Below are 13,353 nucleotides of genomic sequence, written 5' to 3'. Positions count from 1 at the left end.
GATTTAGATTGAGGGAACGGACAGGCCAATCCATACAAACAATGTCCTCACTTTCCAAAAACATATCAACAGCTGCAGTGTGATGGGGTATGATGTCATCATCCATAATCACGAACTTGGGGCCAATGGCACCTCAGAACAAATGCACATGGGGAAGGATTACCTCGGTACAGCAGCGTGCACCAGTTACAGTATTGCCTTCCAGTATCTGGAGTTGTGTACATCCATCCAATATAACGCCTCCCCAGATGAGAATACCTCGACTGCCATATCGATCCCTTTCAGTGATGTTTGCAGAGTGATAACTTGTGCCAACCTCTCGCCAGATTAGCTGACGTCCAGAATCGCTGCTGAGACTGAATCTACTCTCATCAGTAAAGAGTACCTTAAGTAAAGATTTTGTAGTTGTAACCTTTAGAAATAGTGTTGGTCCTTAAGTTTTGCACACCAGTGTATGATGTGGTCACAAAGGAACTGGATGCAGGGAATAACTTTGATATTATATATTTGGATCTTAGAAATGCTTTTGATACTGTTGGACATGGAAGACTCCTGCACAAATTGGAGCAGTGTGGCAGTGGAGGCAAATTGCTGCTATGGATAAAGGGATGATTCAGTAGGAGAAGACAGAGAGTGGTAATAAATGGACATTGCTCTTCATGGATTAATGGACTCCTTCAGGGTTCACTTTTGGATCTATTGTTGTTTTCTGTATTTATTAATAGTAGTAGTGGCACGTGATGCAAGAAAGCAAGTGTAGGAGCTTATGCAGCATCAGCAAAAAAAAAAAAAAAAATCACACCATTCCCTCCAAATGCCTGTCCAGTTCCTCCTTAAATTTATTTAACCTATCAACTTCCACAACGACAGATGGAAATTTGTTCCAGCAATTAACCACCCGCTGGCTAAAGGAAAATTTCAGCACATCTATTCTACATCTGTCCTTTCTTAATTTGAATTTATGCCCCCGTAGGTTTGTAATCTGAACAAGTGGAAGGTCCCATCAGAATTCAGCGTGCTCAACCCATTCAAGGCCTTATAGACCTCAATCAGATCACCGCGCAGGTGCCTAGTCTCCAGCCACTGCAAATTGCAGTGGCTGGAGACTATAATGATATTTATGATGGTATATCAGGCTTAATGTCCAAGTTTGCAGACAATATGAAGATTGGCAGGGTTGTTAATGACACTAATGAGAGTACACTGCTGCAAAAGGATCTAGAAAAGTTGAGCAGGTGGGCTGAGAGGTGGCAACTGAAGTTTAACATTGACAAATGTAAAGTACTGCATACATATGGGAAGCAGTAACCCTAGAGTAACGTATCAACTGTGTGGTACTAAACTGACAGTGTAGAGAATGAAAAGGACCTAGAGGTAATTGTGCAGGCAGATATGAAGTTTTTTGAGTAGTGCAGACGGTCTGCAATAGTAGCTCATGGTGTCTTTGTCAATGATATACAGGAATTTTTCTATTAGGGATAAGGAGTTGATTATCCCCTTGTATAAGACAATGGTCAGGCCACACCATGAGTACTGTATACAGGTCTGAAGGCCTCATTTTAGGAAGGATGTAGAGCTGCTGGAGCGAGTACAGAGAAGGGAAACAAGATTAGTGAATGGAAGAAAGGGTTGCTCTTACAAAGAAAGGCTTAAGTTTTGCAAATTACGTGTCTGGAGACTAGGCAAAGTGATATGATTGAGGTGTATAAAGCCCTAAATAGTTGAGCATGCTCAATGCTGATGGGATTTTTCCTCTTGCAGAGATTAATCGCCTAAGAGGGCATAAATTCAAATTGAGGAAAGACAGTTGTTTGTAGGATAGATGAGTGGGAATTTGCCTTCAGCCAGCGTGTGGTTGATGAAACTTCCATCTGTCACTGTAGAAGTTGATAGCTTAAATAGATTCAAGCAGAACTAGACAAACATTCGGAGTGAGTGGATGAGTGAAATTAGAAGTTTTTTTTTTTTTGGCTGATGCTATATAAGTTCGCTTTCTTTCTTTCATCATGTACCTTTACTAATGCTAATGCCGACCGGGCTAGCCAGGTGGGTAAAGTGCCTGCCTGACAACCCAAAGGTCGTGGGTTCGAATCCCGCCTTGGGCTTGGATCAGAGTAAAATGCAAAAACTTTGGGAGGTGCATTATGGCCACAGAAGCCGATGCGCCAACAACTAAAAAACAACAACAGCAACAACTAATGCTAATGCTAATAACCAAGTTATGATCTCTTCATAATGATCTTGCAGAATACAAAACAACACGAGGTTGAGAACATGCCTTGAGAGAAAGGCTGCATTGAAGAAGAGATCATAACCAAGTTGTGATCTGAAGTGGCAAGAGGACCACTCACCTTAACTGTTAACTTAGAAGGGTTGTTTATGAGAAAAAGATCAAGCATGTTCATGCATGGTTAGGATTCTCTGCTATTCTGGTAGGTAAATGAACAATCTGTGTGAGATCATTAGTAATTGCAAAAGCCTCAGCATCTCAACCAGCTGGGTCCGTGTGACTAGAAAAGAGAAGACAGCTGGAGTTGTGAACACAAAAAATTAAATTAAATGAAGTTGCAGTTCTTTTGTGCTTAATACCCTTCACCTCTTTTGAAATAGTGAATCAATATTTTTACTTTGTTTATAAAATACACTTTTACATAAGCAATAAAAATTTGAAAACAATTAGTCTACATTTCTATGATATCAATGTTCAACAATGCTCACTGTGCAAATAAGAAAAGGAAAGGAGTTTGTTGTGAACCATAGACAATGGTGTCAACAGACATTACTCAAAAGTCTCCAAACAGAGTGCTAAAAGCCTACTAGTTAAAGAAGCACTGCAGGATCATTTAGACAAGACTTCAGTTATAGCTCGGACACAGCATGGTTTTGTTAAGGGGAAGTCTTGCCTGACCAATTTGATTGGATACTATGATGCAGTCACAAAGGAACTGGATGCAGGGAATAACTTTGATATTATATACTTGGATCTTAGAAAGGCTTTTGATACTGTTGCACATGGAAGACTGCTGCACAAATTGGAGCAGTGTAACATTGGAGGCAAATTGCTGCTGTGGGTAAAGGGGTGGCTGAGGGGGAGAAGACAGAGAGTTATAATCAATGGACACTGCTCGTTGTGGACTAATGTTATTAGTGGAGTCCCTCAGGGCTCAGTGTTGGGTCCATTATTGTTTTCTGTATTCATAAATGATATTGATGATGGTATATCAAGCTTAATGTTGAAGTTTGCAGACGATACAAAGGTAGGCAGGGTTGTCAAGGACACTACTGACACTATGCTGCTGCAACAGGATCTGGACAGGTTGAGCAGATGGGCTGAGAGGTGGCAAATGAAGTTTAACATTGACAAATGTAAAGTACTACACATGGGAAACAGCAACCCCAGAGCAACGTATCAACTCTGTGGTACTACACTGACAGTGGTAGAGAATGAAAGGGACCTCGGGGTGGTTGTGCAGGCAGATATGAAGTTCTCTGTGCAGTGCAGACGGGCTGCAAGAGTAGCTCATGGTGTATTGTCAATGATATATAAGAATTTTTCTAGCAGGGATAAGGAGGTGATTATTCCCTTGTATAAGGCAATGGTCAGGCCACACCTAGAGTACTGTATACAGGCCTGGAGGCCTCATTTCAAGAAGGATGTAGAGCTGCTGGAACGAGTACAGAGAAGGGCAACAAGATTAGTGAATGGAACAAAGGGGTGCTCTTACGAAGAAAGGCTTAAGATTTGCAAATTACAGTGTCTGGAGACTAGGCACCAGCGAGGTGATCTGATAGAGGTGTATAAAGCATTGAATGGTTTGAGCATGCTCAATGCTGATGGGATTCTTCCTCTCGCTCAGAATAATCACCTGAGAGGGCATAAATTCGAATTGAGGAAAGACAGATGTAGGATAGACGTGCGGAAATTTGCCTTTAGCCAGCGAGTGGTTAGTTGGTGGAACAGACTTCCATCCCTTGTCGTGGAAGTTGATAGCCTAAATAAGTTTAAGGCTCAGATGGACAGGTATTTTGAACGAACAGAGGGGTGAAGTGGGAGTGGTTTTTTTTTTTTTTTTTTTTTTTTGGCTGATGCTGCATAAGCTTGCTTTCTTGCATCAAATGCCTCTACTAATGCTAAGCCTTGAGTAGCAACAATCAAGTTGGGCCTCTCACAGACAGTCTCATGTGGTCAATTTTGCATTTTTCAAGGGATGACCATGTTTGTTTTATCATTATAATTTTTTTTGGAATTTAATTTTTTGTGTGCAGTTTAATTTCTTATGTGCATTGATTTCAAGACCTATTGCCAGCACATGCACACACAGCTTAGAGGGAACATTGGTGTGTGTATATATAATACTTGCATAATTATGCATTTTCACTTATAACATTTAAACATTACGAAATTCTCTATATTTGAGACCTAAAACCTTTAAGCAAGTTCACAATTTGCGTGAAATTTTGTCACCTATGACACTGCTATTCTAAGGGCCACGTATGAAGGATAAATATACTGGCATAACAACTGAAAAATATTATCAGTTCAAAACCTTACATCAATCTCTCTCCTGCGAACATCTTCTGAACAGTAGGGACATTTCACAGAAGTTTCAGGACATTCATTCTTTATGTGTCCATCCAATGACTTGTGATTGATACTAATGTTACAGAATTGACAGTGGACCATATAAAAATCACATCCATTTTTGTGTTCCTAGAATAACATAAATTAATATTAATTAATATTAACGTGAACTTTTTGTTTTTAACATTGACTATTTCAGTACAATTTTCTCGCAGTTTAGAGATATTTTCTTTTAATACTAACACCTCAAACATTATTAAAAATAAAAAGAATACTGGAAAAATTGTTTATTTACTTTGTATAAAATAAAACTCAACTGCTGTATATTTTCTGTCATATATAATGACAGAAAATATGCAGCAGTTGAGTTATCTCCTTAACTATAAAGATAGCAAAAAAAAGGAGATGAGGTTGTGAAGCCTATAAGTAAAATGTTGTTTAAATTTTAATTCAATATATATATATATATATATATATATATATTTTTTTTTTTTTAAATATCTTATAAATGCAATATGGTCACAAATAAAATTTCTGATGATAATAATAATGATACTGCAATTTTGCAAGATAATTTGAGTTTTGTCATACATTGCATTCCCATCACAGAAAGTCCAACGTATAAACCATTACTGATATATATCAACTAGAGAAATATGCAGGTAAACTTATAATCAAAACAACAGACTCCATCATGCAAAACAAAAACATCTGTATGAATATTTTATTAATTCATGGTGACCCAATTTTGCCAGACTATTGAATATTAAGAAAAAGCTTAAAGATCTAAAAAACTGTCAAGAATGTACTAATACCAGAGTGTTAAATATAACTAGGTTGAAATAAATTGTCAAGGCCCTAAAAGGTTCCAAATAGTCTCTGATAATTTTTTTTACTAGTAAATCACTGATGAAACAGTAGAACAGTCCCATCATATGACTGGAATTTACAAGAGGATCATTATTTTACATTCAGAAATTTCTATAATTCACTGACCAGACTTAAAACAATAAACAAAATACAGTCGGTCCTCGTATAACACGTGTTTGCATTACACGAATTCGATCATACACGATTTATGAATAGGGGAACGATATCTTATATAACACGAACCGAATTCGCTTATACACGATTCGCCTTTGTGTTTACAAGAAATGGCAGTCGAATGCGGAATCACCCCAACTGAACGCAACACGATAGGAACGAAGAAGATTCTGAAAATGTATTTATGTGTTTTATATCAGTGAAGGGGAAACACATTTCACCATAATAACGTAAAAACCAACACAATTCCAGCTATCGATATAATTGCAAATGCAATTAGATGACTCCATCTATTTTACTACCATCAGTTTACTACCAGTTTATAACAGATTCCACTAGCAGAAATGCAACTGGAAATTGTTTTTATTGTTTTATGGTAGTAACCCCCAGAAATGTGCTTTAGTAAAATGTGAGGTGTTAATAGTGTATCTCGGCCTTTACGGTGTTGTTTATTCAGTTGCAACACGCGCGCAGCTTTGTTTCTGTGTATCAAGCGTGCCACCTCGTTTGTAATTGTGCTTTATTCCCTAAAAATTAGTAAAATACTTAAAAGGTGTGAAAAGGAAGCGTCCTGGCTAAGACACTGCAGATTCAGAGAGAAAAAAAAAGAAGCAATATCGATAAACAGAGGCGGACTGGGTCAAAAATTCTTACCCGGGAAAATTTGTAGTGGCCTCATACTACGGTTTATGGCCAAAATCACACCGGCCTCCGGCCCACCGTGGTTTCCCCCGTAAGGCTTATGGCCAGTCCGCTTCTGTCGATAGAGAAAAAATATGAAATTGTGAAACGCTTTGAGCGAAATGAAAGACCATGTGATATTGCACGTGCTACAGACCTAAATGAGGCAACGTGGAGAATTACAAAGAATGCAGAGAAAATAAAAACAACTTTCATAGTAGGAACAACTCAAAGTGTAATTAAAATCCATTAGATTAAGACACAAAGAATTGGAAGAGATGGAACGGCTGTCATCTCTTTGGATAGAAAATCAAACAAAAAGCAAGTTTGCTTACGATAGAAGCAAAAGCATTAGCAATATTTTATTACGACTTACGTATTATAATTTATACTTACGTATTATAATTTATACTTACGTATTATAAAATACGTAAGTATTTTGTTACGACTATTTGATTTAATATAATAAATTTTTTACGAATAAAATACGTATTTTATCCGTAAAAAATACTTTTTTAGTATTAAAAAATACTAAAAATACTTTATTATAATATATTATTATTTTTATTACGTATTTTAATCGCTATAAAATACGTAAGTATTTTATAATGATTAAAATTACCCGATTATTTATTGTGTTTGGTAATGTTTTGGTTCCAAATGTGTGTTCCATCTTGGGTGGTCGGCACCTAACCCTACTTTTCCCATAGGGCCTGTTGTTTATATTGCACGATTTTGCATTGCACGAGGGTTTCTAGGAACACAACTATCGTGCTATACAAGGACAGACTGTATAGTAAAATTACATTGATAAAATATTAAAATATGAAACAAAATAAACTACTAGAACTAAGATGTGCAAATGTCTCTCTCATGTACAAAGGTGGTTCTAAGCGTGGTGTTATAAGAGTGTGTAAAAAGTTATGCATAACATGCAGCATCATACACAGTGGAATGTAACCAGAATATTTCTGTGGGTCAGCCTAGACAAGCATTTTAAGCATCACATTGAACAGTATTTTTTTCGGCATATATAGGTTGTTGTTGTTGTTGTTGTTAGGTTTGTTGGTGCATCAGCAACTGTGGCTATAATGCACATATATAGGTAGAATGCTGCATATTATGTTCTGCTTGCACATGCCAATACAATTTTTAAACTAGGCAAGCAGTCAACACGCTTTCTCAAATGAACAGCAGAGTGCTGATCTATAAACTAGGTGTGATGTTTGATACTGAAAATATAATTAAGTAACCCAAAATTTTTTATTTGCTCTTCTGTATATTGTTTATTTTGTATTTCATCTAGATTTTTTTTTTTTTTATGGAAACCCCAAACTTGAAATGTATTAGAATGTATAGTACTTAGTACCATGTCAGGGTTGAAGGTTGAGAGGCCACAAGATACTTGTTGACATTAAACTTGAATTTCTTTAAATTGTAATTTTCAGCTAGATTTCCTTTTATTTATTTTATGCAATAAAAGAAAAATATATATACCTGTAAATTACAGAGACACTAATTTTTTAATTACCTAAACAAAGTTAGAACTTCAAAATTATAAAATAGCTAATGTTATTTGGAATCTGAAACTATATGAAGAACTGTCTTGCCTTTTCATGTGTTTTTTTGTTAGCCAGCAAAACTTAAACTCTCTGGTTAATGCAATGGTTTTATAGCTCGTAGTATCCAGATCCTGAATTGAAGCTGGAGAGCCAATTAATACCTGCACATGGGGAAACAGCAGTGTTCCTTTTAAAATAATTACTTCCTGGTATTGCAAAGACAAATTTTGCTGAGAACCAACAAACTTTGCCTTTGCAATAACCACAAGACAATAATATGTATTTGCTGAACTTTCAGTAGGCATTAACGTAAAATCACTGCTCAATGTCCTCAGTAAGAGTACACAGTAGCAGTTTCCCACTTGTCACTCATTTCAAGGGATTGCAGACTGGAGGAATTTCTAAAGGTCATGTCAATCAAGGCTATGTTTACTGATTACACAACCCGTGCAACCTGCAGACAGGACTAAACACTTGTATAAACAATAAAAGACGGGGCAATATGGTACTACAGTACATTGCGGATGCAACTCAAAACAAAAACAACTAGAAAGTCTAAAACTATGACATCTAAAATAAAAACAACTTTGTTTATCGCTGTTAATGATTATTAACAGCAATAAACAAAGCAAGTTTCTACAACAACTCAAATAAATTATAATTGGCCTAAAACATGGCAATTAAGCTATAATATTTACTTGATATTGCAATATTTTCAAACAAATGGGTAATCTACCATTTATTTAAAGGATGGGAAACCACTATGACAGCAGCCTCTTTCAGAATTTTCTGATCCATCATCAGGCAGCAGGTGTTTTATTTTAAATAAATGACAAAAAACAGACAAAAATACTTTTTTCAATGCCATTTGTTTGAAAGTAGTAAAATAACAGGTTAACAGCTCATTGCAAAGGCAAAGTTTCTTCTGATTTGTACAATATGTTCACTGGATCATTTAAATCCTGTTAGCAGCAACAAGGAAAATGAATTATGCTTACAGGAGACAAAACAAAACAACTTATTTGTTTTCATAATTTTCTTAGTCAGAAATGCCATGAGCTCATCGAAGTTACATATTGGCATATGGTAATATGAAAAGAATTTTTTGGGATATTTTTTGTTGTTTGAAATTTATATGGGGGGGGGAAGTACTTAGAATACTCTTAAGCATTGAATGGACCTACCAATGACAATTTCTCTTTTGTGATTTTATTCTTAAATAGATACAGCGTGTCAACACACAACCAATCTAAATGAAATTCATTTTGATACTGGCAAAAACGCACATATAGTTTACTACATCATGTTTCATGCTGTTTAGTTTACTCAGTGTTCATGTAAAATACCATGCTACACAGCATTTTACATGATTTCTATTTTGCTCTAAAGGTGATCTGAGTAGCCACAGCCCTGTTAGCCTGATTTCTGTGGCAGAAATTATGGAAACCATGATTAAGAATGCAGTGCAGGATAAGCTTGATAGGAATGACATTATTAGAGTTAGAGTAAGGTATTGTTAGGAGAAAATCTTGTCTGACCAATCTAGTAAAGTATCATGAGGAAGTCACAAAGGAATTGAATGAAAAGAAAAACTTTGACAAATTTATTTAGATTTCAGAAATGCTTGTGCAAAAGTTAAGGGGGGGGGGGGTTGGCTACTATATTGGGTTTGTTTGTTCGTTGTTTGGTTTTTAGGAACATTAGCAACTAAGGCCATATTGCTCCAGGATATGCGGTGGTCATTCCCTGACCTTTCCGCATCCTCCATATTTGGTGGTGACGGGCTTGAACCCCGGTAATCAAGAAGCATGTGCTGCTCCTTCACACCTGGCTACGGAGGCGCCACTACTATATTGGGTAAAGGTATGGTTAAATGGTATAAGACCATGGTTAGTTATAGATAGGCAATGCTCCAAACAGACAAATGTCATGAGCTGGGTCTATCACATTTCTGTGTTTGGGCCATTGTTTCCAATTTTCATTAATACTGAAGATGGTATCCTAACTACATATGCGAGATGGAATGAGCTCACTCACATTGGTCAAAATACAAAAATAGCAAGTTTAATCATTTTTCGTAAAAATATTGAGATTATGATTATTAACAGCAATAAACAAAGCAAGTTTCTACAGCAACTCAAATAAATTATAATTGGCCTAAAAAATGGCAATTAAGCTATAATGTAGGCAACAGTAATCCCAGGTTAAATTATGAAATGGAGAATAGTACAAATGCAACACAGCTGAAGAGGAAAATGGTCTAGCATTAGTAATACATTCAAAGATTAAGTTTTCCCAGAACTGCCTTAAGCCTGCCAGGGCAGTGCATGGGGTTCTATTAATAAATGTACAAGAATTTTGCTGGTAAAGATAAAGGTGATTATCCCACTGTACAAATTAATGGGTGGACAATTTCTTGAATATTGTAAACAGGTCTCGGTTTCTTGAAAGGGTGCAAATGAGGATAATAAGACTAGTTATGGATACAAAGGGATATTATTACATGAAGAAACTAGTTTTGGAAGCTACAAAGTTTTTAAACTAGGCTTTGCTCTGGATCTGACTGAGGTAAACTAAGACCTTAAAAGAGTTGACAAACTTACTGATGGGAATTTCCAGAGGGACAAAATTTATTAATTTTGTCTTTCTAGAATGATGCAAACAAGGGGACATAAATTCAAATTAAAAGAGACTATAGGGTAGGCTAAAAAAAAAAAAAAAAAAAAAGTTGCTTTTGGTCAAAGGGTATCAGCTTTTTTGCCTGGTAGAGTTAAAAAGCTAATGTACATTTAAATAGGAATTAGATAAAATAAACTTTGCTTCCTTCCATCATGATGCCATTTTTAATACTAATTATTTAAATTCTGTTTTTAAAGAAAAACTATTTTAAATAGTGTTACATTATTACAGGACATTTCTTTTATCTTGAGATGATAAACAAGCAGCATTAAAGTGCATCGTAAAGTTGTATTCTGACAAAGCCATTTAAATAGAAGTGTACTTAATGAACTAATAATAAAATTATTAATACAAGCTGTATACCACTGTCATAAAGAGTAAAGAATCTGGAAGAGTTCCAATTTTTCTCATTTGTTATTATTTGGTTTTTAGGAGCATTAGCGACTAAGGCCATATTGCTCCAGGGATATGCGGTGGTCATTCCCTGACCTTTCCACATCCTCCATATTTGGTGGTCATGGGCTCGAACCCCGGTCTAATCAAGAAGCGTGTGCTAAGCACTGCTGCTCCTGCCCACCTGACTACGGAGGCACCCTTCTCATTTGTGATTTCCTCTTTAGGGCAATACACAATTTGCCTTCAGTGAAGAAAGAAACTGTTAAAAGTTCTCTGTAGTCTTCACAGTAGAGGTTACATTAGTCTGGCCTCACAAATGACAGGCAGAATTCCTGTGGCTACACAGAAATGCCAATATTATAGCAATTCTGTATGGCACATGTGAACAATATCAGTACTATTTGTACCAATGTCGCTGACATATACTTCTTTGGAACCACAGAGGTTTTTCCCCCCCTAAATATGTTAATAAATCACAGGAATGAATGTCTAAGAGATCATCTCTTTGTTGAATTCTCTTCACAGTTCTCTTTTCACTGAACTTAAAATATTCAGTTTAATGAATAGAGAAATGAAAATGAAATGAAAAAAAAAAAAAAACAGAAAATAAAATAACATATTTTTTTAAAATTTGAATATAAAGTACTGGAAAATTTATACATCATTAGGAAACTAAAGAAACGTTGACCATGATATTAGACATTCTACTAGCATTTAAAAAGGATTCAATGCAACTTGTACATACAAAGCTACAAACTGTTTAAAAACTTACCTCAAAATCTTTCTTGGGAAAATTTTTGGAACAAAATGGACAGGTCAGAAATGTCTGGGGACATCTATCCAGTAAATGTCCATTCAAGGTTTGACGTTTCATTGAAGCATTACATTGCGGACAATGTACCTTCACAGAGCCACACTTAATTTTGTGTTTCTGCAGAAATCAGAAACAGTTTCAACATTAAAATATAAAGAAAATAAACCTTAAATAATAATAGCTTTTAAAGATAAATGGCAATAAACCAAATGACAACTTACCCAACTTACCAAGAGGGCCAGACCATGCATTAAAATAAAGTACATCAGTGCTTATAGCATTCTTTATGAACTATATTTGTAACTACCCAAAGTAAAGTATCTGCGACATACCAGACGATATGCCTAAATTCCCAAAATTCATTTAAAGAGAAGAGTAGGATTCTCTGTATCAACCAATTAGGATTCTCTGTATCAAACTGAGATAAGCATGCCCCGAGTCACAAATTACAGAACAAGAGATCAGCCTAAAAATAGTTGGACTGGTTGTTTATAGGATCCTGATACTCCCTGCATATGATGCAATAAAAATTGAATAAGATAAAATCAGAGAGCAAAAAATAAGAAGCTATCAAACACATTAATAATCATCAATATTTTCTTTTGCCATTTGCTTGCAGATAATGTAAAGTGAAAAGAACTATCACAGACTATTTCAATGAGATGCCCCTAGTGTCAGCTTGAAGAACCTGTACTGCTAGTACAGGACATATTTGCATGAAATTTGTTATAATATAAATGCAACAGAAAAACGCTGGTCATATAAGACAACTTCCCAATAAATGAAATAATTTGGGACTTTCATGTATTCCAGTTTCAGCAAGATAATTTCTCAGTGGTAAGGTTAATAACAGCGAGAAAATAAATTAAATTCCTAAGAGATATTCAAGTATAATTTACAGAAGCCAGTTCATGAGGGGAAACAGTGAGCAGCATACACACAGGAATTTTTAATTATCCTTCATGAGAAATGCATGAGAATGAATTCAAACAATTACAGAGAATTCAAATAATGAATTCAAACAATTATTAAAGTAACTGGGATTGTAAAAGGATAAACTGTCAGGAATAAGCTCTTTGAGCTCTTAAATTCAGAACTTTTTTATTTGTGATAATTTTGAGGTTTTCTGCTTAACTGAAATTGTGATTTAGTATTAGTAGCAGCAAATGATGCAAGAAAGCATGCTTATAAAGAACGAGCCAAAAAAAAATAAAGGAAATTCCCATATCACCTGTCCATCCTCTCCAATAATTTGCCTAGTTCTTCTTTGAATTTATTCAAACTACCCACTTCCATAACAACAGATGGAAGTTTGTTCCAATAATCAACCACCCACTGGCTGGTGGCAAACTTCCACACATCTATCCTGCAACCATCCTAACTCATATGTGTAGCTGAACAAAAGGAAGAATGCCATCTGCACTGACCTTACTCAATCCATTCAATGCCTTAAACACCTCAAACAGATCACTTCACAGGTGCCTGGCTCAGGATACTACAATTTGTGGAATTGAAGCCATTCTTGGTAAGAGCACCATTTTGTGCCCTTCTCTGCACCCGTTCCAGCAACTCTACATCCTTCCAAATATGAGGCC

At 35.8% G+C, this 13,353-nt stretch overlaps 1 protein-coding gene across 2 annotated transcripts in view; it reads right to left on the bottom strand.

Moving 5' to 3' along the window:
- Positions 1–13,353, bottom strand: part of LOC150079802 (uncharacterized) — a 215,908-nt gene that overhangs the window by 159,260 nt on the left and 43,295 nt on the right. For both annotated transcript variants that reach the window (XM_090382543.1, XM_090382544.1), the window contains exons 5-6: positions 11,717–11,875; positions 4,553–4,711 (exon numbers count right to left, since the gene is read on the bottom strand). In XM_090382543.1, coding sequence (XP_090238669.1) covers positions 4,553–4,711; positions 11,717–11,875 — 318 coding nt within the window. The remainder of the gene's footprint in view (positions 1–4,552; positions 4,712–11,716; positions 11,876–13,353) is intronic.

The sequence above is a fragment of the Mastigoproctus giganteus genome, chromosome 10 (assembly GCF_048544385.1).
Source record: "Mastigoproctus giganteus isolate SK-2022 chromosome 10, ASM4854438v1, whole genome shotgun sequence".
Taxonomy (NCBI): Eukaryota; Metazoa; Arthropoda; class Arachnida; order Uropygi; family Thelyphonidae; genus Mastigoproctus; species Mastigoproctus giganteus.
This window is presented reverse-complemented; position numbering and strand designations above follow the sequence as displayed.